Source organism: Aphanomyces invadans (assembly GCF_000520115.1).
Source record: "Aphanomyces invadans strain NJM9701 unplaced genomic scaffold supercont1.43, whole genome shotgun sequence".
Lineage (NCBI taxonomy): Eukaryota > Oomycota > Saprolegniomycetes > Saprolegniales > Verrucalvaceae > Aphanomyces > Aphanomyces invadans.
The window spans coordinates 147404-169998 of record NW_008580188.1 but is presented as its reverse complement, the minus strand read 5'-3'; the positions used below and the strand labels follow the sequence as shown (position 1 = coordinate 169998).

At 57.0% G+C, this 22595-nt stretch overlaps 11 protein-coding genes across 16 annotated transcripts; 5 read left to right on the top strand and 6 right to left on the bottom strand.

Annotated features, from left to right (window-relative positions):
- The first annotated feature begins 102 nt into the window (after nt 1-102).
- On the top strand, nt 103-2088 carry H310_12795 (hypothetical protein). 4 transcript variants are annotated; one of them, XM_008879994.1, is made up of 7 exons: nt 103-220; nt 292-354; nt 397-513; nt 571-627; nt 679-1244; nt 1304-1489; nt 1538-2088. In XM_008879994.1, exons 1-7 carry the CDS (start codon nt 113-115, stop codon nt 1656-1658), a joined length of 1218 nt encoding a protein of 405 aa, XP_008878216.1. In that variant the 5' UTR covers nt 103-112; the 3' UTR covers nt 1659-2088. The 4 variants fall into 4 exon arrangements, with proteins under 4 accessions (XP_008878216.1, XP_008878214.1, XP_008878213.1 ...); XM_008879992.1 differs by having other exon boundaries at nt 397-627; XM_008879991.1 differs by having other exon boundaries at nt 220-354.
- Nucleotides 1639-2549, bottom strand: H310_12794 (hypothetical protein). The gene is made up of 5 exons (XM_008879990.1): nt 2411-2549; nt 2180-2361; nt 2077-2123; nt 1920-2015; nt 1639-1876 (listed from the first exon to the last, which is right to left on the bottom strand). The coding sequence occupies exons 1-5, from the start codon at nt 2532-2534 to the stop codon at nt 1660-1662; spliced, it is 666 nt and encodes a 221-aa protein (XP_008878212.1). The 5' UTR covers nt 2535-2549; the 3' UTR covers nt 1639-1659.
- Nucleotides 2550-2770: 221 nt separating this feature from the next.
- Nucleotides 2771-8722, top strand: H310_12793 (hypothetical protein). Its single transcript, XM_008879989.1, has 2 exons — nt 2771-5852; nt 5896-8722. The coding sequence occupies exons 1-2, from the start codon at nt 2796-2798 to the stop codon at nt 8683-8685; spliced, it is 5847 nt and encodes a 1948-aa protein (XP_008878211.1). The 5' UTR covers nt 2771-2795; the 3' UTR covers nt 8686-8722.
- Nucleotides 6197-9768, bottom strand: H310_12792 (hypothetical protein). Its single transcript, XM_008879988.1, has 4 exons — nt 9216-9768; nt 9038-9164; nt 8962-8990; nt 6197-8918 (listed from the first exon to the last, which is right to left on the bottom strand). The coding sequence occupies exons 1-4, from the start codon at nt 9730-9732 to the stop codon at nt 8695-8697; spliced, it is 897 nt and encodes a 298-aa protein (XP_008878210.1). The 5' UTR covers nt 9733-9768; the 3' UTR covers nt 6197-8694.
- A 51-nt stretch (nt 9769-9819) lies between these two features.
- Nucleotides 9820-11504, bottom strand: H310_12791 (hypothetical protein). Its single transcript, XM_008879987.1, has 6 exons — nt 10985-11504; nt 10803-10935; nt 10627-10755; nt 10324-10575; nt 10196-10270; nt 9820-10146 (listed from the first exon to the last, which is right to left on the bottom strand). The coding sequence occupies exons 1-6, from the start codon at nt 11473-11475 to the stop codon at nt 9889-9891; spliced, it is 1338 nt and encodes a 445-aa protein (XP_008878209.1). The 5' UTR covers nt 11476-11504; the 3' UTR covers nt 9820-9888.
- A 17-nt stretch (nt 11505-11521) lies between these two features.
- Nucleotides 11522-13468, bottom strand: H310_12790 (hypothetical protein). The gene has a single exon (XM_008879986.1). The coding sequence runs from the start codon at nt 13461-13463 to the stop codon at nt 11553-11555; it is 1911 nt and encodes a 636-aa protein (XP_008878208.1). The 5' UTR covers nt 13464-13468; the 3' UTR covers nt 11522-11552.
- Nucleotides 13469-13562: 94 nt separating this feature from the next.
- H310_12789 lies at nt 13563-17276 on the top strand. Of its 2 annotated transcripts, none has more exons than XM_008879985.1 (13): nt 13563-13582; nt 13633-13711; nt 13755-13856; nt 13906-14041; nt 14098-14252; nt 14299-14508; nt 14570-14812; nt 14860-15097; nt 15156-15267; nt 15321-15848; nt 15896-16461; nt 16521-16870; nt 16918-17208. In XM_008879985.1, the coding sequence occupies exons 1-13, from the start codon at nt 13578-13580 to the stop codon at nt 17131-17133; spliced, it is 2940 nt and encodes a 979-aa protein (XP_008878207.1). In that variant the 5' UTR covers nt 13563-13577; the 3' UTR covers nt 17134-17208. The 2 variants fall into 2 exon arrangements, with proteins under 2 accessions (XP_008878207.1, XP_008878206.1); XM_008879984.1 differs by lacking the exon at nt 13563-13582 and having other exon boundaries at nt 13592-13711; nt 16521-16710; nt 16765-16870; nt 16918-17276.
- H310_12788 (hypothetical protein) lies at nt 17105-18742 on the bottom strand. Its single transcript, XM_008879983.1, has one exon. It carries the CDS (start codon nt 18701-18703, stop codon nt 17201-17203), a length of 1503 nt encoding a protein of 500 aa, XP_008878205.1. The 5' UTR covers nt 18704-18742; the 3' UTR covers nt 17105-17200.
- Nucleotides 18743-18913: 171 nt separating this feature from the next.
- H310_12787 lies at nt 18914-20571 on the top strand. Of its 2 annotated transcripts, XM_008879982.1 has the most exons (6): nt 18914-18997; nt 19052-19263; nt 19309-19641; nt 19699-20092; nt 20158-20291; nt 20359-20571. In XM_008879982.1, exons 1-6 carry the CDS (start codon nt 18940-18942, stop codon nt 20461-20463), a joined length of 1236 nt encoding a protein of 411 aa, XP_008878204.1. In that variant the 5' UTR covers nt 18914-18939; the 3' UTR covers nt 20464-20571. The 2 variants fall into 2 exon arrangements, with proteins under 2 accessions (XP_008878204.1, XP_008878203.1); XM_008879981.1 differs by having other exon boundaries at nt 19699-20291.
- Nucleotides 20570-21016, bottom strand: H310_12786 (hypothetical protein). The gene has a single exon (XM_008879980.1). The coding sequence runs from the start codon at nt 21005-21007 to the stop codon at nt 20609-20611; it is 399 nt and encodes a 132-aa protein (XP_008878202.1). The 5' UTR covers nt 21008-21016; the 3' UTR covers nt 20570-20608.
- Nucleotides 21017-21392: 376 nt separating this feature from the next.
- On the top strand, nt 21393-22140 carry H310_12785 (hypothetical protein; the record flags this gene model as incomplete). The annotated part of the gene is made up of 2 exons (XM_008879979.1): nt 21393-21497; nt 21556-22140. The coding sequence occupies exon 2, from the start codon at nt 21895-21897 to the stop codon at nt 22138-22140; it is 246 nt and encodes an 81-aa protein (XP_008878201.1). The 5' UTR covers nt 21393-21497; nt 21556-21894.
- Nucleotides 22141-22595: the final 455 nt, after the last annotated feature.

Here is a 22595-nt window from a genome sequence, read left to right as displayed (position 1 = left end):
CGGAGGTCCCGTTCAGAAATTTCACAATGGTGAAATGCCCGCTGAATTTTCGGATAAGGGAGGGCGGATTATCCGGATATTGAACGACAGAAAATTGGCATTCGGTGGAGCCATGAGCAAGCACGACAAGCACCGGAAGAAGGAGAATCATGAGAAGAAGCGAAAGCTCAAGAAGGATGACAGAAGAGAGGATGGGAAGGACGATCGCAAGAAGGACAAGGTAAGTGCACGTTCTCTCACCGGCAACGAGCGAAGTGGGGACAGTATCATGATGATTCAAACGGTGTGCAGCCGTCGAAGAAACACAAGTCGAAGGTGTCGAGTGACTCTGTCGAGCGTGCGATGGACATTCCTGTATGTATGCATCATGCTTACGTGTCTCTCATGCTCGACTAGCTGGCGCTGAAGCGCATGGAATCCCTTCTGGACGAGTTTCCGGACCTTGTCGCTGACTTGACGAGCATTTTGAAAGTGGTCGATGCAGGCGAATCCGTTGTCATCGGGGGAATTGCGGTAACAACGTTACTCTCTAGCGAGTACTTGCAATGGACGAGTGACATACCGCCGTAGAACAAAGAGATGAAAGCACGTCTGGCTGAGCTCTTTCCTCTCATGGGACTCGTGGAGGTCGTTTCCTGCACCTGTCCCACGGCTCGACCTGATATGGGTTCAAAGTAGTCGGGACCAAACGAATCGTATGCCAAGCACAAAGTGGCAATGCGAAGACCGCCCCTTGTGGATACATTTCGCATCGCGCTGCAGCCTCGACCTAAACGTGCAGTTTCTTCCCCAGCTCCCCCAGCTCAAATTTCTGAAGCGCCGAAGCATGCTCAACGCGTCTTGGGTCCGATAGGTCCTTCCCTGCCACTGCGACAACCACCGGCACATATTGACGATGACGACGACGACGTTGTCGGGCCTGCCTTGCCAGGGATGAAAGGCTTTCGCGAAGCCAGCGCCGAAGTCGAAGAGAGGATGCGTGCTCAAGCAGAGGCTGAGGAAGCGTTGGCATGGAAGCGCGTCCGTGGCGAAATCCCCAACGAAACGTCCGGGGCACCAGCAGTTCTCGAACGAGAAGAATGGATGCTCTCACTGCCAGATAACGAGTCAATCCAGGCGGCACTCGGTGGACTCGGCGACCAGAGCGCGCGCAAGTTCCGCAGCCGCGACAAGAACGAACGCGACGCGAGTTGGTTTGCGTCCCCTGCTGAACGAGAGCAAGCACTGCGTGAAAAAGCCCAATGGTACGCTCCGCCACCACCACGAGACTTTTCACACACACCCCTCTGACGCGACTGCAAAGGGAGATGCTTGGTTATGTGCCTGGAAAGCCCGAGGCCGCCGAGCAATTTAGTCGACAGGCGGTACCACCACCCACCGAGGCGCCAACGACGCCAGCGCTGCCCCGTCAAGAAAGGTCCCTCTTAGAGAAGCATCAGGATGCCATCAAGAAGGATGCAAAATCGGTCGCCCCCGCCGCATGGGACCGGTAGGTCGAATCTGCTTGGTCCACTCGGTGAACGTGTGGGTGTTGCAGGGACCGCGACATGGCGAGTCGGCGGCAGTTATCGGGGGATGCCGCGTCGTCGCTGATTCAGCAAGCGACCATGATGAGCTCGCGCTTTGCCGCCCCCAAAGTCACAAGAACGTTTTTGTAACTTAAAGTTGGCTTAAGACGACCCACCATAGCGAAAAGCATACGCACGCGGCGATCACGAGCGCCACGACCGTGTTGTGCCGCAACTTTTTGCGCCGAATCTGGTCGACCAAGTGATTGATCCCGGCAAACGACGACGACAGCGTCGCGCCCTTGGATTGCGTCCGATGCATCGACTCGCGCTGGTTCAACAGCGCTTCCTTCACGGCTTGCGCGACACTAAACGTTCACGTCAGATCCAAATTGGACGCGTGCAACGAACTTGAGTGTTTCGTTCGCCATGGACGAGGATGCGTCAAGGATTCCACGCTCTTTGAGAAACGCGTCAGCTTCCGAGTCGACGGACGGGTTCGCTTCTCTGCAGCATCCCAGATGAACAACACGAGATGGGAGGGAGGTGTTGGAATGGAATATCTTACTTTCGCTGGAAAAGCTTCTGCGCGTCGAGCTTCTCGTTCATGGCACTCTGTGCGCCGCGACGATGAGCGTACAGGTGATGGGACGAAGGAGTGCGTAACGTACAAGAGCGCGCTTGAAGTCCGTGTTATAGTCGAAGTGGAGTTCACGGTAGCGCTGAAGGACTGCTTCGTGCGTCGTCGATCCGTCGTTGGCTCTGTTCATGCGGTCAATGATGTCTGACAGGGTTGATAAAAATCGCTCGATCTCGAGCGCCAGCCCTTGCTTCGACTTGTCGTCTGGGTTTTCTGTAGGGGTATTCCAGTCACTTCATACCATCCTCGTCATAGCGCATACCTTCGTCATGAGCGCGACGCTTGCGTTCCATCTTCTTGGTAATCGTGGTGAATGCGCTCACCTTCTCCTCCAACGCACGCTCCACGACACGGGCTTCGCGCTTCAGGTCGTCCCATTTGCTCATCGTTGTCGTTGATGGGAATACACAATGGGAGCGTTTCGGCTGTTTAAAACGGAAATTTAAATTTAATATAAAAAAGAGCCTCTAGTTGGTATAAAGTTTATAGCACCAATTAATGTACGCCAATTGGCATGGAATCCATATAAACTTACCCACTGTGGTTGTAATGACTATTGAATACGGCATATTTAAAATGTTTTAAATACCAACCAGGATGATCCCACCCCAATTGCAAACGGGCCAGTCGGACGTCGCCAAGTCACCATGGGAAGCACCGACGTCCACGGCGCCGGAGCGACAAAGGAACAGGTGAATGCAGTGAGTGCTGCGATTCACGAGTCTGCAGACTTGAGCTTCTCCGATGTGGCAGCCCACCGCAAGCTGCTTCGCTCCCTCTGCAGCCTGAAGATGATGCTGTCGACGGCGACGCCAAGCCACAAGAAGGACCTCGCGGCAGGCCTCGTTCGACCTCTCGTTCTTGCCATACAAGTGTACCACGCGAAGCAACAGAACGGTTCGGATTCCATTGTGCAGCTTTTCTGCGATGTTCTCCTTCTCGCGTACGACGGGTCGGCGGTGTCCGAAGGGATGGAAGTGCTGCTGAATAAGTCCGCGACGTTGGGGTCGAAACTCACGATCGCACGAGCGATGTCCCATTGGACGTACGCGCAAGTACAAAGCGCCGCCGGATTCGTCCCCGAACTCATCAGTCTCGGGAACAAGCACGCCAAGCATGCCGACTTGTACGTGCGCCATTCCGTCGTCGATTCCTTGTCGCGCGCACTCTCGACGTACGGCTGCCACGGCCACTCTTTCCACAGCGATGCGCTTAAACTTGCTGCCAAGTTGACGACTGACAAATATCCCGAGATCCGACAGGCTGCAGCGATCCTTGTTCGTGCCATCCTCGAGCACACGGATGCAGCGGACGCAGCAGGTTTGGACGCGCTCTTCTCCGTGCTGTCGAAGACACTGGACGACCCCGCGCCAGAGCTCCGTCGAACGTTTGCGACTCTGATGGGGCAGCTGCTTGGCCTGTATGTTGTGCCTCTCAACGACGCCGCCTCACCGTCTGCGCCGTCCACAACGTCTGTCCTCAAGAAGAAGGCTTCTCCGAGTCCATTTCCTTCCGTCGATCTCGCGATTCAGTTCGTGAAGGATTCGTTTTGCACATTGCCCGCTAGCGGGAATGGAATTGGAGGCACGTTCGCGACTGCCGGCGTCATCCTCGCCACGCTCTTTCACGCGCAGACCCACTTGACGGAGCCTCACTTCCACGCGACCATCGCCGCGCTGCTGTCGTACCTCGACATGCCGCTCCCGTCCGCGAATGAGTACGTCCGTATCCGCAGCACCATCGGCTTTGCCTTCCGCGCCGCCGCCAAGTCACTCAACGAGCGCGAACAACACCAGTGGCTTCGTGCCGTGGTGGAACATTTCGACACCCCGTCCTTGTCGCACCACCAGCGGCTCGTCCTTGCCGTCGAATGTTCGCATCTCTTCCACGCACTCGGTGAAGCATCCGTCGTGTATGCTGCGCCTGCTGCGATCGCCCTCACAGCGCTGCTAAGCCATGAGAAGCACAGCCTTCGTGTGGAAGCTGCCGGTGCGCTGGCATCCCTCGCAGTTGCCGTGCCCTACCGTCGCCAGGCCATCTTTGATCTGGTCCTAAGACGCCTGACCAAGCTGGTTGATGCTGCTCTACCAGTTCCAGCCCCCGCTACACCCGTTGCCACTGACACATCAGACCTGTACTCGATCCAAGGCCTCACAGCTGCGCTGACGCACCTCCTTCGCGCCACCAAACTTCAAGGGTCCAATGGGTTCTCCTTACCACTCTACAATTCCGTCTTGGAGCTGGCCGATCGCCTTGTGCAGTCGCAATTTCGACGTGACGTAGCCGACCCGATCTGGCTCACATGCACCCGAGCAGGGTGGGAACTCCTCGGCGCGGTCTTGCCCATGCATCTGCCGTTCACCACGTCACTGACGACGCGTCTGTGCAGACTCTGGAGCTCGGTGACAACGCCCCAGGCACGAGATCAGTCGCAAGAGTTGCTTCGTGTCGAAGGTGCGCTTGTCACGCTGCACGTGTACTTGATGGCGCTGCCCCCCGACCCCCACGGCCTCGCCCCGTTCTTTGTCCAGCTGCTACACGCCACTCTCACGTCGGTGCTCAACATCGGAGTGCCATCCAAACAGCGCGCGAAAGTCGCAAAACACCGTGTCATGGCCTGGCTCGTCAAGTGCTACATCCTGTTGCCGCCAACGTTAGTCGCGGATTCGTGGATCACGTTGCTCGACCTCATTGCTGAGTTTACGACGGCTCAATCGCTTACTTCTCTCCAGCGATCGACCCTCGTTCCCCCAGCCACGACGGCTCTGCCGCTCTCGGACGTTGCAACGGCCGTTCGCCTCGTCGCTGGAGACCTTCCCGACCCCATGTACCACGAAGACCTCAACTTCACCCTTGCGCTCTTGCTGGCCGACACCGCCATGTCCGACATTGAGCTCGAGACGGCGTACTTGGACCACTTTGTTGCCAAGGACACAAGTCAAACCCAGTCGACGAGCGCCTTTACTTACGTGCGGATGGTCGACGCCAGCGTGCAGTTGTTTCCGCTCCTCTTTTTGGTCATTCCGCATGAACTCCAGCTCCGCGTGCTACAGCACTTTGCTGGTGTGCTGGCCGATCCAAAAGTTCCGTTGGATGTGGTCGTGAATGTGTCGGCTCTGATGCTCGCGACTGTGCGCGAAGCTCAGACGCAGTCGCGACGATGCATGAAACCAAATGTGTACCACGCGGCGACGTGGCCAGGGATGATTCAGAGCATGTTGCTCGAGCTCCTCGGCAGCAGTGTGGATGCGGTGCGTCTGGCGGCTGCCGAAGCGCTCGGCCTCGTGGCATCGCTCATGTCGGAGTCCAACATTCGATTGCTCGTGGCGGATCTTGAAGCCAATATTGCGACACATCAACACGACAACAAGTCGACGCTCTTGGCAGGCAGCGCGCTCGCACTCGCCCATCTCAAGCGCAGCTGCGGCTCGCGTTGTGCTGTCGATGTGACGCTATTGTATCGCCTCAGCCAAGAGCACATGTTTTCGATGGCCCAGCCATTACGGACGTCGAGTTTGCGTGCATGGAGTCTGTTGCTCGAGTGCGTCAACACGTCCGGCGACTATGAGGACCAGTACGTCGCACCGTCGCTGCATCTCATGGAGCTCCAGTTGGTCGTCGGGTTTCGGTTTGTGCATGGAACGGCCAACAAGAAAGGCCCGATCCTGCGCGCGTCGACGTCTGTGTGCGTAGCCATGGGACAGGTATGCATGTCCCAGTGGTTTGGACTGCTCATGTGGTGGGTAGGTGATCAATAGCATCGTGTCTGCCCTCGGACCGGAGCTCCTGAACGCAGGTGGCAGTCGCATCGACCTCCTCTACGCGTTCTGGGACCTTCTCCGCATGACGGCCGACCCCCGTATCGAGCTAGAGTACCTCCGCTTTATCGAGCAATTGGTCCTGTTTGCGCCGTCGTACTTTAAGGCAAGCGACCTCACGCGCCTCAAGGGCCTTCTCCGCCAGCCCATGTCGACGTCGGCCGAGTGCCGCGCCGTGATGTTGCTTATCGTGCGCATCCTCGTGGAACGCGACCCGTCTTTGATCCACGAGGAACACCTCCATCTCATGCTCTTCCAAGCGTTGGAAGTGCACGAAATTGCCACCGACTACCCGCTCTTGCCTCGGTTCCGAGGCATGTTTCCGACCGGGCATCGTCGCCACGTCCCGTCCAACCCCATCGCGGAACTCCAAGGCTGTCTCACAGCGCTCCTCGTCACGGATTGCGGTGTCCAGCGCCTCCACAACGGCAACAAAGCGTGCGAGTGGCTCTTGCTTTGCCGTGGCCTTGCGGTCGGTGGGGTTGTGTCTGTCCCAGCGCCGTCCATGGACGACTTGTCCAGTCCCCGAGGAGCAGACTCTCCCGTGCATCACAACTCGTCGACTGCGCCCGTGTCCGATATCTGGCGGCGCACCAACCATCGCGTGTGTGCCACCCTCGCCGACATCCCGTGCCTCCATCGCCGCGTGCGTGAGTTTGCCGTGCTCAGCGTCGTCGCCGTGTTGGAGCTTGTGGCGCAGTCGACCGTGGCGTCGGTGCATTTTGATGTGGGCAAAACTCGTGCAGCAGTCGCTAGTCTGTCGGAGCATGCCGACTCGGCCAACTTTGTCAGCCTGTACGTTGACGAAGTCATGACGCTTGCGTGCCAGATCAGCGCGCTGTCGATGGACGGATTCGAGCTGCAGCACATTCAGAGCGTCGGGATGGCGCTCCTCAACGTCGTATGCCACCTCATGGCGAGTTGCGTCGACCCGGAAGTCCCCGACGAAACCCTGTTTGTGCAGTACCAAGCACAGCTCTCGTCGACCATTCGCCGCGCGTTTGCTTCGGATGCGCCGTCCACGTCATGTCCATTCGACCCGGCCACACTCACAGCATACGAACCGCTCCAACTCGAAGGCGCCGTCGCGATTGCCCACGTCATGGCCAACAAGATCATCACAGACAAAGTCGGCGCCCAGCGGCTCGTCAAGCTCGTGCTTCGTCCCGACTTTACTTACGACGCGTCCTCGTGCGACGACACTGTCCGCTTTCGGTTGTCCATCGCGACACTCGGCAGTCTCGCCCGCGTTGCCGTCACTACAGATGACATGGTCACGCTGCCTCCCCATGTTCCAACGGCATGGATGGACGCCCTGCGCGACTTTTGCCTGCTCCATGCTGGCCCGCCACACGGAGCCATCGATTACGCTGGAAAGTATTTCAAGTCGACGCGGGACTTGGACGTTCTGAAAGGGGTCGCGATGACGTATGCGCCGGTGCTCGTGGCGGCGCTAGCCAAACGATCGGCCGAGTCGGCACTTGATCGAACGACCGTCCTCACCATCGCCCTGCTCTACTTTTCCGTCAAGACCACAGACGTGTCTGGCGTACTCACTGTCCTCGAAGCACTCCCGACTTTGATTGTCTGGAACACCATGACCCCAGACACTTACGACAACGTTGTCCACACGCTTTTCGTTTTGGCATCCCATCCCGACGACGCTGTCCAAATCGCGGCCCTCCGCGGCATTCAAACCTTGTCCACGAAGGATGGCGCTGCATACGTCCAGGCTGCCGTGGCATCGATGAATTCGTTGGCACGCCAGACGACCCTGCAACAAATCCACCTAGCGACCACCGTCGTCCTGCGATCAGCATCTGCGCGCAAGTTGAAACTCACCGATGCATCGTTGTCGGCGTTGGTGCTCGAAAGCTTGAGGACTGCCGCGGCTGGCACCGCCGTCCTTTTGCCGCTGGACGCTTCGTTTGGCCCTGCGTATGTTGTCGTCGCCAACAACTTTCTTCGCCACTGTGGACTGGAATGCGACTGGCTCCACCCGACAACCGTGTTGTACGTGGATGCCACGCTACGGTGTGTGGTCATGACGTCCCTAGCTGGCGCGGCCTCTGAGATGACACCGGCGCTAGCAACAAGTCTCCGTGAGCTTCTGGACACCATTGAATGGCTTGCTGTCTCTGCAGTCGATGGCGCACACAATTTGGTCGTTCCATTTGCTGCCAAGCTCGTGAGTTCTGCGACAATCCACCTCGGTCCACACGTGGACTTGTTTGAATTCCACGATCGCATTGCCACTGCTTGGATGCGCCACGTGACCGGCGACGACGCGTCGATTGCCACCATCTTGTCTTGTGCGAGAAGCGTGGCAGGAATCCCCGTCTTTTCGCACCGCATCGGAAATGCAGTTGTGCGACTGCTGCATGGCGACGTCCGAACGCTGTCAAGCGATATCGTCAATGAGATCGAGGCATGGATTTCTGTGCTGATGACAGCCATGGAGGTGGCGGGGGTGGGCGAAACGTGCCTGCAAATCGTCCTACCACTGCTGCTTCGCCTGCCCCAGCCGACAACCACCGGCCGCATCTTGATTGGGATCGCCACGACAAATAGCACGAGCTTCAAGGCCGCCGTGGGTCATTTGAGCGAAGACACGCGAGGCGCCTTGCAAACTGTGTTGCGCCAAGCGCTGGCGGAAAAAACAGAGACGGCGAACGCTCCGTCGTCGTCGATGAGTTTGGACTTCAGTCGGTATGGGTAAGCGAGTGTATTAAAGAGTGGTTTCAAGTGTTTCGGGGATGGTGACTTCTTGTTCAGTAAAAATGTCGAGCAAGTCGGTGAAGATCTCAGTGAGGCGGTCTGTGCGCAGGATACGGAGGATGCCGTGGCTATCGAGCTCGCATTCGTCGCAAGACACGGCAGCCAAACTGTACGTTCCCATGTCTTCCGAGAGTTGCGAGCAGTATGGAAGAACGAGTGATCGAATCATGCGGTCTACCGAGGGCATCAGCGATTGCAATAGTGCGGGTGCACGCACCTTGTTCGACCAGAGTGTTTCGGCGCTCTCTGCCAAAACCATGACAATTCATCCAATGTCGGCGGTATGCGCGTACCTCTGCAGTTCGTACTTTGCTTGAATGTCCAAGTATGGTATCGACACTGTGACGCTGTGCACTACTTTCGCTTCAGCTTCGTTGCGCAGCGTCAATTTCAGCGGAGTATGGATAGCTGTTGTCTCGTCTACATGGAGCATGCATGCGTAAAAAACACTTGTCAACCGCTGCGCCACACCTTCGTCAGCCTGGGACGCAATGTTTAGGAACAGGGATTGCGCGAATTGCTCCATGGAAACGGAACGGATACGAAGGGATTGCAGAGCAACGATACACTGGTATCGATGCTGCACCCATTCGCATACTTTGGTGACGAGGCGTTCGTTCCCGCGAAGGAGGAGTAGTTGTGGGGCATTTCCCGACGGATTGCCTTGGTATTCTCGAGGGGTAAAGTACACGAATGCACCTGCAAACTGACCAGACGACGACCCACCCGTTCCTGCGACTTGCTCTTGTACCGAAAAAATCGCCATATCGTCGTTCGACCGGACACTCACGGACACGCCTTGATATGGCTTCAAGTCGTCTTGCGATGCATCTGCTCTACGCAGAAAGGCCAGAAGGTCCGTCGCATCCGTCGTCAACGCGTCGCGATCATGTTGGAACTTGTACAGAGAAGAGACGTAGTAAATGTTCCACTCTCCGTCCTTGAGGAGCTCGTCCATCGTCTTGCTGTCCTTCCCGACGATGGTCATGTAGAGACGGCGCCGCGGTTCGGTGGGATGCGGTGGTATTGAGAAGTGACCCGGTCTGGACATTTTTTGTAGCGGGTTGAAATAATATACACGAAATATGTATCGAAGTGTCATATTAAAAATGTTCCATCGACGTTGTCGTCCCGCGCGGCATTTTCAAACGTTCCGTGCACGGAACTGCTTGACAATTTCCATGACCTGGTCGCCGGAGAACCGTCCAAGGATGCCACCCGCAGCGTCCACTTCGGAGAAGTGAAGCACGTGATCTTGGAGCTCATGCGTTGTTGTCGTAGTTTCTCCTCGAAGGATTCGTGCCGCCGCGCGAACATTTGCAATCGTGAACGGTACGGGCTCGAATGTGTGATCACCGTACAAAACCGGCGTCGTGTGGTCTCCAGTTACGATGATCGTTGCCTTTGCGTTAGATGTGAGCCAGATGAGGGCACAGACAGTGTCGCCGAACCTCTTCTTCAATCCCTTCGTCGAGCCCTTGAATCAACCGAGCGATCATGGCATCCGCCTTTTCAAGGAAACGCATCTGCCGATTCAGGATCTGTCAAGTACAAATCTGACATGTTTCGCTCAAGGTACCTTCAAAGGGACATCTCGATCGTGGCCGGCATCATCGACTGCTTTGACGTGGACAAACCCAAAGTCATACTTTCGATCTCGAAAGCACTCGAGCGCTGCGTTGGCCTTGTTGACGAGGTTTGTGTGGTAATCTCCCGTGGCTCCCTCGACTCGGATCAAGTCCATGTCCAAGGACATTCCCAGTCCTGCAATGATGCATGTCGGAGCGATCATGAACGCCTTCATTCCATGCGTCGCCTCGAAGTTGGGAACCTACAACGGTACATGAACGTCCGTTTCCGACGGAACGCCGCGCATGTATACATTGATGCGCTCCCCAGGGCCACGAAACAACACCAAGTTGGCAGGAACAAGTCCTTGAGCTTCCCGCGCCACGTTGAGTGGATGTCGCGAGAGGTGTTCGATGATCACGTCCGACGCTTCGTTCAGTACCTCCACGCGTCGTGTCAGGTCAAGCATGAGCACTGCCACCACCCTACCTTGCTCGAGTACACTGCGGAAGGCAGCGTAGGGTCGATGGGGGTCGATTTCAAGAGAGGCAGCTCATCTTTGAGTGGGTCGGTGCCTGTGATTTGATCGGACAGATTCGATCCTTTAAATACAATGCCGCAGCTAGCGTTGCCACATGTCAGAGATGCAAGAGGACGGAGAACCCACCCACCGGTGTTCGGTGGCGTACTTGCACACGACGCCGACCCCAGGAAAGGACGGAAGCTTGACAGACCCGACATACGGGCACAACTCCTTCCCCCACGCATGAAAGTTTCGGTCCACTCGTCGCATCGCCACAACGTTCGTGGCGCGGTCCAAGTAGGCAAAATTGCACTTGAACGCGACGTCGCCTGGCGCCATATCTAGTCCCGCGCCCATCGCTTCGAACGACCCCCTTCCACGATAATGTTTCGTAGGAGGGTATCCAAAGATGGACATGTGCGCCGTGTCGCTTCCACATGCCATTCCGGGCTCGACAGGATCGAGGAGGCCGTTCAGGCCGGCCCTGGCAATCGCGTCCATGGCGGGGGTATGCGCGGCTTGCAGCGTCGTGCCCGGTGTCGCGTGTGCACTGTGGTACTTGGATACATCCATCGACATGTCTCCAATGCCATCAATGAGCACGAACACCACAGGATGCCGCTTCTTCTCCGCCGTCATCCTGTCGCGCCGCGCAAGGACAAATGTGTGTCAAATGACTCGAGTAGCAGGTGCGGCACATCCGGATCACCTCCTCTTTATCCGGAATTTACCCCTGCTTCCACGGAAGAATCCCTGGCACCTGCAAATTGGACGTGCGTGGTTGGCATATCTTCTAGGCAAACGTCGTCCGAGGAGACGTCGGAGGCCGTGAGAGCATCGTTGTCCTCTGCGTCGGCGACAGGTCCGTACCCTGAAGATGCCATTCCGAACTGCATGCGGCGCATAACAGCCATGTAGGCCGCGACGTTGAGGAGGGCAAGCGACCCGACGGCGAAGAACATGTACTCCAAGTGCCCCAAGTTGAGGTCGTTTGGAATGAACTGACCAAACGCCAGCGTAAAGATGGACGTGACGTTGCTGCCCATGCTCACCGTGAACAAGTTGATCGCCTGGGCCGTGCTCTTGAGGTGCAGTGGAACTTGTGTATAAAAGATGTCGTACGCCGTGACGTTGATCAGGCATTCACACAGTGCGACGCCGACATATTGCGGAATGTTCCATGCCCAATGGAGGTTGTTCATGGGGCTACCGCTACCTTCGTCACGCAGCATGGCACCGTTTTGATGAAGCTGGCCAGAGCTCCGTCGGTACATTTCAAACAGACCGACGTAAAACATGAGGAAGGCCGCGAGGAACAGCCCCGCCGAGGTTTTCCCAAATGCGCTGGGCGGGGACCGAAACGTTCGCTCATACAGGGGGTAAACATACGAATCCAAGAGTGGAATGAGGACGATGATGGCAAGGGGGTCGAAGATACCGAGCATCGCGCCCGCGACTTGCGTCGTTGGCGTCAGTCGTAGGTCACACTGCTGCGTGATCGACTGAAAGTTCGCGTCGATTTGGTCGTATACACAGCCCCATACGATCGTAAACGATGCGAACGGCAGAATGCGAACCACTTTTTGCACAGCGTCGACAGCAACTTTTTCGTGCATGGGACATTCATCTGTGCGAAGCGCGTCGTCGCCGTCAATGCGCCGCTGCCCATAGACAACCCAAAACACAATCGCCACCGAACTAGTCAAGCCGGCCAGGAGACTCAGCACCACTCGCCCAGATTCGGTGATGGCAGCCAGGACGTTGAACACGAACGACAAAACAAACAAGAGAAACCCCCACACAATGCGGTTGGCGGCGACGTTGCGAAATCGGCGCTGCCACAGCACACGCACAAGTTGCGACATTGCGTCGGATGTCGGCGGAAGCTTGATATATCGCGCATGGCCGAGGCGGAGACTGACCAACGCACATGCCATGACGCATGTGCAGATGGCAAAGCACGCAAAGTATCCGTAGTCGGCTGGGATGAGTGACGAACCATGGACTGACAACGACGCGAGATAACCATACGCAAACGTAGCCCCAAAATTGATGCACCAGTAAAAGTAGCTGAAAAACGTGGCTTTTTGCTGGGTTTCCGACGCGTCGTTTGGGTTGAATTGGTCGGCGCCGAGTGTGATGACGTTGGATTTGATCGCGCCGGTGCCGAAACCAATGCACACGAAGAGTCCAACGATGAAGATGCACTCAGCAACGTCGTGGCGCGCAAGGACTGACGGATGTGCAGCGGTGGCAAGGAGCGCGTCCCCAACCAAGTACAACACGCCAAAGGTTGTAATCGTGCGGTACCGTCCCCACTTTTCGTCCGCAATATATGCACCCATGAGTGGAGACATGTACACTAGCGACGTCCACGTGCTCTTGAGACTGTTCGCTGACACTGCCGACCACCCCAACTTCTTTTGCATAAAGTTCTTCAACCCTTGGTTGATGCCGTAGTAGCTCAATCGTTCGGCCAGTTCCATGAGAAGGACGTACCCACACACGGACCAGAGCACGCTCTTGTACTTTTTCGGGCGCTGGTCCCACGTAGATGGCGGGGACTTGTCCACTTTGTTTGCAAAGACATCGGCGGTGTCGGCGGCGGCGCCCGCGTCATGTGTCATGTCGACAAATTCAGTTTCGACGAATCCGATTGGCTCAAGCCATAAACTCCGGATAACATGCATTCGGATAACGGAAGCTGCGGAAGATTTTCGCTCGCTCGGCACGCGATTATCATGCTGTACGTTGCCGAGGATCCACAGACGGCAGCGCTGATGCGCTGTGCCGTAGGCCCAACACTGCGAAAACGCCACCTCTGAGTCCCGAAACAAGCCCGGAGAAGGTGGATGCTGCTTCTGCTGAGCCTTTGGTTAGGTAATGGGACGCTGCAAAGGGTCTCAGCGTTGATGTAGGAAGGGTTGTCCCTCGAAGCACTTGGATCCAAGGACTCGGTCCTGAACAACCTCGACCCTCGATTCTTTACACAGCACTTCGACCCCGTGCAACACATGCTGGTGCCCCCGTCTTACCCTCCGTCGACTGAGAATCCACATTGCGTTGCAGGAGTCGCTTCCAACCAACCCGTTTGCACTAATCGACCATTTGCAATCTGAAATCGGCGCGATGGACATCGCAAAAGATGTCGTCACGTCTAAGCTCGCCGAAGACATTCAACGCAACTACCACACGTTTATCCAAGGTCTTCACATGCGCTTCCACCATCCCGTCGATCGTCTTATGCTCGTATCGCACCAGGGATGAACCATGTTCAGGAAGTCGACTTGGACTTGGCACAGGCTCTCATCCAGGTCAAGAACGGCAGGCGACTCCTCGCAATTCACAAGAAAGAGCTCGTGATGAGCCACTTGGAGCTGGTCAAGCTCCGGCGCAATCGAGATCGTCTCCAAATGGTTTACTTGCATGCATGTCATGCAAGTTGCCAACTCCTTGACATAGATCGTGGACCATTCGACGAGCATCTTGGAATGCTTCAAGCAAGAGCAGGAAATGCTCACGCTGCTGCATGACAAAGAGTACGAACGGGCCGTGCGTGTAAGTGCGTCCATGCGCAACCGAGTTGGCCACCTCAAGCAGTTTGCCGTTCTCCGACCAAGCATTCACCGCATGCACCAGGCTCTTCCTGAGCTTCGAAAGCACTTCCATGGCGTACGTGAGCACGTTACAACTCACACAAGCGATCAGCTGATGCGGCTGGGGGTCGTTGCAGGCTCTTCGAGACCTCCTCATTTCTTTCGACGGCGACATGTACAACCAACTTCTCCATGCGCTCGCTGCGCTGGATGCCGAGATCGCTCCCCCTTGGACGATCTCGCAACAATCTGCCTCAGAGATGCCGATGAAGGACGTTGTCGACGTTGTCGTGAAGGCTCTGGATGAGTTGGCCCGTGGCGCCGTGGGAAAGCTCGATGCCGTGATCATGGACAAGTCCACCAGCGCGACAATCGCAATGGTACACCAATTATTCTCATCGAGACCGCATTCGTTACTTGAGATTAGGTCGCCACGTCCGTTCTGGATGCATACGAAGCCGTCGCAAACTTGGTCCACAACTACGACATGTTCCAGCAGTGGCACCACAGCTCGAATCGAGCAGACGGCGGCGCCGATGACGCTACATCCACCAAGCACGAAGAGAACAAGGCAGCGGATACGTATCGGCGGTATCGGAGACTTGTTTGGGACACAGTCCAGCGCCGCGTCGGCGACGCTTGGATGCGTCTGAGCTGGCCCAGGGGTACAAACCGTGCACGTGCACTGGAGGGAACCTTCTAACGCCACGAAACTGCACTTAGATACCAAAATGGAGCACGTGGTGGGGCTGGCACACGCCACAGAAACGCTGGTTGCATTGGGTGTCGAGTTTTGCGATGGCGCGTTGGGCCATCAAGACAAAGCACTACCTTCGTAAGTCATCCACGCCGTCCTGCTTGGGGTAAGGCTGCACACTCTGCGACTAGGCTGCGCAGCATGTTCACTTCCAAAGCCCAAGTGTTTTTCGAGCAGCTCCTGCACGACAACGTGGAGCTCATGCGGATGATGGTCGACACCGAAAAGTGGGAACGGCTAGCGGTCACACTGGCTGAAGACGCGTCGACAAGTGTTCAAGACAAGTGCAGCGCCAGCGCTGCCATTTGGACGGTCGTCGAGTCGCGCTGTGGCTACACCTTGCGCCATTCTCGCGTGGCGAAACCCGTACAGCGAGTGCAATTGTTGTCGCAATGGGTGAACCCGTTCGCGACTGCGGCGCGCGCCGTGTACGAAACCGTCCCATCGATGGAGAAATACGCGGCGCCGGCTTTGGAACAACGCGATGACGACGTCGATGAAGACGTTGTGGCGATAAAGCGACTGGTTGGGCTGGATCCGTATCTGAGCGGCGACCCAGCTCGTGATGGCGACATCGTTGCGACGCCCGAGCAAGACGAGCTCATTCGGTTCGGGTCTCGCTATGTTGTTACGACATGGACGTACTCGGGCTTTCTCCGGTAATCGATTCCTCGACGCTGGTCGACGACGTTTGATTCGGTCGTAGAGTGTGTGGCCAGTACGTCAAGTTGATGCACGAACTCGAGTGGATGCGTCCGATCCTGTCGAGGCATCTTGTGGCTGTGTTTGAGTTTGGGCTGTACGCAGTGCTTCGACGGTGCACGACAGACGGTCAAATTCAACGGCTCTTGGCAAGGCACACGCCGACCGACTTGGTGTGCCACCACCTCCGGGAATGGGTGGCCCACCAGCGCCATGTTCAGGCGTTTCCGCCACCGCCGATCGCGACCGACGACGACCCGAACGAGACCAATACGTTTGTCAATCGAGTCCTCGCCATGGAAACGGTGGCATTTCAATGGCTTGTTCTGTCGATCGTCGCCGCGCCGCCCCAAGAGCGTTGTCTCGACAACGAAGCAGACCGCCATCGCGCCTTGGGCGCGGTCGTGCAAGAAGCGCGGGCATACGTGTACGCAGGACTTGTGCCTCCAGCGATCCAGGCGTCGGCGATCCCGCCGTTGATTGCGAACGCATCGTGGGACATTGCCCACATGTCGACGCAGCACAACGAGTACGTGGTGACTCTTGTGCGAAACTGCGGCATGTTTTGGGGTACGTCCATCCTCTTGCATGGACTTTGACGAACGTACTTGCTTGGATCGGTGTCGCAGGCACGTTGCAAGGCAGTGCAGTCCCGATCGCTGTGCGAGACGAACTGTGGGCCGTCGTCGTGCGCGCAGTGATGGAAGCGTTGGTCGACGGCTATGCGAACGTGCCCAAGTGCTCGACAGAAGGCCGCGCGTTGATGTCGATGGACCTGATGGCGCTGCAGAATGGCCTGGACCTGGTCAACCACGCCAGGTGCATCCCTCGTTGCCATCAACGGCCACGACCCTCACGAGAGTGCTGGCACAGCAACCTGCCCCCTGACAACCGATGGGGACGAGCCTATGTGCACAACTACATCAAGGCGTATTACTTTCAAGAGCCCGAGCTCCTCGCGTTCATCGATGCGAACAAGGTCCGCCACGGTGCATACATCCGTCCCTTGACATATGACTGTCGTAGCTTCGATACCGGAAATCGCACTTGGTGCGGCTCGCCACCGACGGCGTGTGCGGCAAGCTGCGCAAGCCAGCACACAAGGACTTGATGCACAAGATCGAGCAGCTGTATAGGGACGCCAAGGCCAGTGACATGGTGGCATCGATCGCGTCGTCCGCTTCGATGAAGGCCCCGCAGGGACGACCCCATCGCCCAAGTCCGACTGTCGTGTCCACATAAATGCACGACATGACCACCGCTTGAGAGGGTCCTGTTCTCTAATTTACAACATGTGCATTGCCATGCACTACAACACGATGGTGGACGACGACGACGCCGCAACGACATCGTCCCAGCAGTCGGTCGCTTCTTCTGGCTTGGACATGTCGATGGGGTCGTTGGCTTGGGCTGCCGCATCCTCGCCGCTCAATATAACAGGACGCGCGGGAACATCGGGTAGTCGCCGCTTCTTGGCGAGGCACACGCCGACGCCAGCGAGGACGATGCCCCACAACAGCCAGGCGTATGGAAACAGGAGCGTGAGTTTCAGGCCGCGGCGGTCGTTGGCGCAGTCGGGGTGCAGCACCACGTCGTTTGGAATGGTACGGCACTGCGGCGCATGGTAGTCTTTGAACATCCCGAGCACGACCGGCGATGGGACATCGCCGAGGAGATGCGACATCATGGTGTTGATGCCAAGCGCGAGGCCGCGCTTTCGCTTCTCCACCGAGAGCAACAGCGCCACGATCGACGCAGGCACACACCCAAAGAGGAACGTGAGCGCGACTGCGAGTAGCACCATGCTCACCATGTTCAAATCTTGGTCGAGGCACACCCACGACACCAGGAGGGTTGCCGTGCCGATCGAGAGGAAGCCCAGTGCTTGACGGGTCGCCATCCCTAGCCGAAACAAGTCGTTGTTGGCGGTAGTGCAGCTGCGGTCCAGAAGAAATCCACCCATGAGGGTCCCGATCGTTCCAGCGACAACGATGATTCCGCCAAACACCATCGCAGCGGAGCTTTCTTCAAACAAGCCAAGCCCGATGAGGAGCGACGGCCCGAACGCGGCAAGGCCAGAGATGCTGAAGACGTAGGCAGATGACCCTAGCGACATGATCATGAAGAGAGGATTCTTGAGAATGCCACCGAGCTCCTTGGCGAAGGACACAGGCTCCATGTGCTGGTGGCCGCTGGGCAAGTCGAATTTGGCGGGAATACAAAAAGAACAGATCAGGACGAGGGGCAGCATCGCCAGTCCTTCCGCGTAGTACGCCCACGGCCATCGAAGCGACGACTTGGCAAAGAGGGCGCTGTAGAAGTACCCCGTCGCCGTGCCAATCGTGATGCCGCAGTAAAAGATTCCAAGCCACAGCGTTCGTTTGGATGCTGGCGCAAAATCCTCGATGAAAGAAGGTACGATGGCTTGGAAGGATGACTCGCCAATGCCACTCAGGATGCGACCCACGAAGAGAAGCACGAGGCTGTGGGCTGGGTCGGCAAGTCCGCACAGCAACATTGCCAAGATCCAGATGGACAACCCCACTGAGATCAAGAGAAACGGACGGCAGTGAATCGCCCAGTACCCAAACGGGATGCTGAATATAGAGTACCCTGCGATGAAGGCAGACACGAGCAAACCAAGGTACATGTTCTCATGCGCGAGTGACATGTCGGGGATACCCATGATACACGACGTGATAAAGCTCTGGAACTGGATTGGGGACCCGGGAACGATCCCTCGATCAATGTAGTTGAGCAGATTGATCAAGCATAGCAGGAAGAAGATGGAGCCCGCGTTCGGAAGCTTCATCGCGCTGCGGTCGTGGCGGCGGCCGAACGCAAGTGATGCGTACCTTCCAGCTTTGGCTCGCAGATTCACATGTTTAACTTGACATTTGTATACCATACAACAATCAGGAGATCTGTATCCGGATAACAGCAACGTCGGTCGAATTATCCGGTCGCTGGGTTTCGGGTTATCTAGGCGATTCGGATAACAAACGACAGAAATCCTGGTATCCGGATATCACTGTCACAAACCCGAACATGGCCGACGGCGACACCAAGGCGACGCTGAGTGCCGTGTGCATCGATGTTTTCACAGGTAAGCTTGGGGTGGGCACATTGATGGAAGTAAGATAACTCACAATGCAAGTAGAGCTGCCGCTGACCGAGACGGGACGACCGGTATTGTGGCCGTCGGAAGTCGAAGTGTACAGTGAATCGCACGTGAGCCTCTACGACGGCAACGTCAAGTCGATATATACCCAGGGGCGATGTGTGATTACAACACACCGCCTGCTTTGGCTGTGCGAAGCAAAGTGTACGCACATTTTCATGTCTTTGTCGACGATCGACCGCTATAGCAAGGCACGTGCTCCTCTCAGCACTACTTGTTCACATGCGCACATCCAGGAATCCGGGTTTCTGTCGCGCTCGGCCAAAATCCGCATCGATTACACGCTCAACGGCGAGCACAAGTTTGTCAAGCTCTCGTTCAAGACCGGGGGACGCGACGAATTCTTCAGTCCATTCGAGGCTGCGATGGCGCGCAAGGCATGGGCGGACACAAAGGCGCCGAGCGCGCTTGCGGACCGTCGGCTGCAGCAGACACGTCAATTCGACGCCGCCGCTGCAGGGATCGGAGGGATCATGCAGCGACGACAGGAGGAGCAGAAACAAACGTCGGAGCTGACGGCGCAGTCGTTCTCGGACTTGAATGCGTTGATGGACAAGGCCAAGGACATGGTGTGTGTGTGTGTCCCGTTTTCAATGATTCCCGTGGTCACCAGCGTGACTTTGTAGGTTGCAATCATTGAGCGCTATGTGGCGACGAGCAAGTCGACCACGGCCTCCTCCTCGCCTGACTCGTCCGATGCATCGGCACCAAACGACGAAGCGACCGAAATGCATGCCATGCTGCTCAACATGGGCATAGCATCCCCCGTGACCCGCGAAAACGCTGGCGACGCGTACCACGTCCAGTTGGCGCGCCAGCTCGCGTCATTCCTCAAGCTTCCGCTGGATGCATCGGGTGGCATCTTGACGTTGTCGGACATCTACTGCCTCTTCAATCGCGCGCGCGGGACGGAGCTGATCTCTCCAGAAGACTTGTACCACGCCGCGGCGTTGCAAAAGCCACTCCATCTCGGCATGCACATGCGCAAGTTTGAAGGCGGACTCATCGTCCTCCAAGCAGGTGCTGTGTGGACATCATTCGACCTGCGGCGACCTGTGATCTGGCCGAGCACTAACATGGAGTAGACTCACACAACGAAGACCGCGTCGCTGCACGGCTCGAAGCGCTCGCGACGTCGGCCAGCGAAGGCTGCATCACGTCGTCGGACGTGGCGCGAGCGCTCAAGATATCCATCCCGCTTGCCGTCGAGTACCTCAAGGTACGGATTGCATCATGCGAGATTACGAGCTTGCAACGAAGATGGCATGTCACGGATGGTTGTGCAGGCCGCGGAACAAAAGGGCAAGCTGTGTCGAGACGACACCTTCGACGGGCTCCTCTACTACTCGAACCGATTTCCGTCGTTTGTGGACCGCTTGGCGGCGGCGTGACCTGCTTTCGTCGAGGCTCTGATCGGCGAGGCGCCGCCAGGCAGGCACTATTCTTGTAATGTACATGCGCAGTGCGGATCAACGATCGGTCAAAAGCAATTTGTTGTGGACGATTACTTGGACGTTTTACGCAACACGTACGGCACTAGCGGCCGTAGCGGTGGCAGTCGACGCGACGAGGGCACGGACGCTGGGCTTTGTTGAGCGCTTTTTCAGAAAACGCGCCGCGCTGCTTGATGAACGGTGTTGGGTCACTGTCCGTGGCGGGGAACTGTGGTGTATTGTAGTCGTCGCCGAGATCGATTCTTGATGCCGCATACCCCAGGGCGTCCTGAAGCGCCAGGAGCTCTCTCTTGCGCATCGCAAGCTTCTTGACGTCGTCAATGGATGCAAAGCCGCATGTGGTTCGCAGGTCAAGGATGCGTGCAGCTACAGTCGGTGTAATGTCGAGGGCTTCCACGAGGCTGTCCTTGGAGGCCGTGCGGAGGAAATGCAACGCGGCGGCGTCTGTGGCCAACGTGACACCTTCAGGTGATTTGCCCATTGCCGTGGAAAAGAAAAATTGATCCAACCTCGCAAGTCCTCGTCCCATTCTTCGACAGTCGAACGAAACGAGGCAACTTCAACCTGTCGCAGTGGGTGCCATGTGCTACATTGGCGGCAATGGGACAAGCATCTGTCAACGTTGGCGGCATGTCCATGACGGGGGCGAGTGAAATGAGCCACACAGCGTTCACGGAATCCCTTGATCGCGCGGGCACTTGTGCGTGCATCATGATGCCGTCCAGGGAGGATCGGAAGAGTTGTCGAACTTGCACCAAAATGGCCCAATCAGAACATGGAGTTCATAACGGCTGGACCAATCAGAAGAGAGGACATCGAAAGGTCGCCACGTGTGGTCTGTCGAAGCGATGGCCGAGTCGGGAGCACGTGCAGCCACTGCAAATCGCGGCACTAGGTCATGGACTCGCGCGCGCAGGTGGTTGGGATCTAGCGCTTGGAGCAAGCTAGACTCGCCTACACATGGCCAACCTGTAAGACAGCACAATGCAACTTCCTCTGTCGATGTGTATGTGTCAATACAGTATGTAGGTGGATGGGATCCGATTGAATCGAGCCGCCCCTTGAACCTTTTGCCGTGAGATGCAGCACCGGCCCATGCTCAAGTTCTCTCGTTGATTCGACAATTTCACGTATCGGCATCACCTCCTGGCAGCAACCACGTGATGGGATAACCCTGGACCAGCTCAACCTGAGCGGCACGAATGGGGGGGAAGGGGGCAGCGATGTCGCCGCGCCAGCCACTCGAGTGCAGTTACGATTCGGACAGTCCTTGTCGCACTTGTGTTCCTCCAACGCTTTGAGCTCTGGATCCTCGTCGTGATCTTCCACGTCCCCATTGCGTCGATCAGTCTGTCCAACTCAATCTCCATGACGTCGAACGCTCTCAACGAGAAGCCCGTGCCCTTCGGTCCAGATGGTGCTCTTCGTGCGCGAACTGGTACGACCACGTACTTGAATGCAGCTACCTTCAACACGGAAGCCATCCAGTACGTTCACCTCGCGAACTTGTCGTCGCCGGCACCTTTCTCTGACAGCACACAAACGAACCAGATCGTGGCATTTGCCAAGCCAGTAAGGATCGCGATCACGCCACGGATGTTCCTCCTGCCTTGATGGACTCATGACGAGCCCGCATACAACGTGGGGCTGTTGCTGGGTAACGGGACGGCCAGTTGACGCCGTCGAGCTTGGTCGATATCGCAGTCGAGTCTCCGATGGCTGTTGTTGTCGCATTGTGCATCACACCAGGGCCAACTCGGCGCTGACAATTGCCATTGCTGAGGTGTCGGGCACGAACATGTACTCTCGCTCGTCGTCGTGGTCCAGGAATCGCCCGGCACGTTTGACTTTGGCTCGACTACGCCGAGTGTCAGGCTCGTGGGAAAGGGTCGCATTGCTATCGCATTTCTCAACGCGAACCGCAGCAGTCAACCGCATGCGCAGCTCTTCTCGCTCGCAGACGGTGTCATCGCGCCACTCACTCGGCTCATTTATGTATCCAAGGTGTCGCCGCCGACACTCGCAGCGTGTTTATATTTCGCAGGCGTTCCTCCAGTACGTATGATCTG

Excerpts from the sequence above, each read along its gene's own strand:
- H310_12795 (XM_008879994.1), top strand. The coding sequence starts at position 113 with ATGAGCAAGCACGACAAGCACCGGAAGAAGGAGAATCATGAGAAGAAG. Across the intron at positions 355-396 it reads AGCGTGCGATGGACATTCCT|CTGGCGCTGAAGCGCATGGA; the intron begins GTATGTATGCAT and ends ATGCTCGACTAG. Across the intron at positions 1,490-1,537 it reads GCCCCCGCCGCATGGGACCG|GGACCGCGACATGGCGAGTC; the intron begins GTAGGTCGAATC and ends TGGGTGTTGCAG.
- H310_12794 (XM_008879990.1), bottom strand. The coding sequence starts at position 2,534 with ATGAGCAAATGGGACGACCTGAAGCGCGAAGCCCGTGTCGTGGAGCGT. Across the intron at positions 2,124-2,179 it reads CGGACTTCAAGCGCGCTCTT|AGTGCCATGAACGAGAAGCT; the intron begins GTACGTTACGCA and ends CGCGGCGCACAG. Across the intron at positions 1,877-1,919 it reads ATGGCGAACGAAACACTCAA|TGTCGCGCAAGCCGTGAAGG; the intron begins GTTCGTTGCACG and ends GTGAACGTTTAG.
- H310_12793 (XM_008879989.1), top strand. The coding sequence starts at position 2,796 with ATGGGAAGCACCGACGTCCACGGCGCCGGAGCGACAAAGGAACAGGTG. Across the intron at positions 5,853-5,895 it reads TGTGCGTAGCCATGGGACAG|GTGATCAATAGCATCGTGTC; the intron begins GTATGCATGTCC and ends TGTGGTGGGTAG.
- H310_12792 (XM_008879988.1), bottom strand. The coding sequence starts at position 9,732 with ATGACCATCGTCGGGAAGGACAGCAAGACGATGGACGAGCTCCTCAAG. Across the intron at positions 9,165-9,215 it reads TGCGTCCCAGGCTGACGAAG|ACGAGACAACAGCTATCCAT; the intron begins GTGTGGCGCAGC and ends TGCTCCATGTAG. Across the intron at positions 8,991-9,037 it reads GCAAAGTACGAACTGCAGAG|AGAGCGCCGAAACACTCTGG; the intron begins GTACGCGCATAC and ends TGGTTTTGGCAG.
- H310_12791 (XM_008879987.1), bottom strand. The coding sequence starts at position 11,475 with ATGACGGCGGAGAAGAAGCGGCATCCTGTGGTGTTCGTGCTCATTGAT. Across the intron at positions 10,936-10,984 it reads AAGTACGCCACCGAACACCG|CTGCGGCATTGTATTTAAAG; the intron begins GTGGGTGGGTTC and ends TGGCAACGCTAG. Across the intron at positions 10,576-10,626 it reads GCCCTGGGGAGCGCATCAAT|GTTCCCAACTTCGAGGCGAC; the intron begins GTATACATGCGC and ends GTACCGTTGTAG.
- H310_12790 (XM_008879986.1), bottom strand. The coding sequence starts at position 13,463 with ATGACACATGACGCGGGCGCCGCCGCCGACACCGCCGATGTCTTTGCA.
- H310_12789 (XM_008879985.1), top strand. Across the intron at positions 16,462-16,520 it reads AAACTGCGGCATGTTTTGGG|GCACGTTGCAAGGCAGTGCA; the intron begins GTACGTCCATCC and ends TCGGTGTCGCAG. Across the intron at positions 16,871-16,917 it reads CGTTCATCGATGCGAACAAG|CTTCGATACCGGAAATCGCA; the intron begins GTCCGCCACGGT and ends TGACTGTCGTAG.
- H310_12788 (XM_008879983.1), bottom strand. The coding sequence starts at position 18,703 with ATGAAGCTTCCGAACGCGGGCTCCATCTTCTTCCTGCTATGCTTGATC.
- H310_12787 (XM_008879982.1), top strand. The coding sequence starts at position 18,940 with ATGGCCGACGGCGACACCAAGGCGACGCTGAGTGCCGTGTGCATCGAT. Across the intron at positions 18,998-19,051 it reads GTGCATCGATGTTTTCACAG|AGCTGCCGCTGACCGAGACG; the intron begins GTAAGCTTGGGG and ends CAATGCAAGTAG. Across the intron at positions 20,093-20,157 it reads ACTCATCGTCCTCCAAGCAG|ACTCACACAACGAAGACCGC; the intron begins GTGCTGTGTGGA and ends AACATGGAGTAG.
- H310_12786 (XM_008879980.1), bottom strand. The coding sequence starts at position 21,007 with ATGGGCAAATCACCTGAAGGTGTCACGTTGGCCACAGACGCCGCCGCG.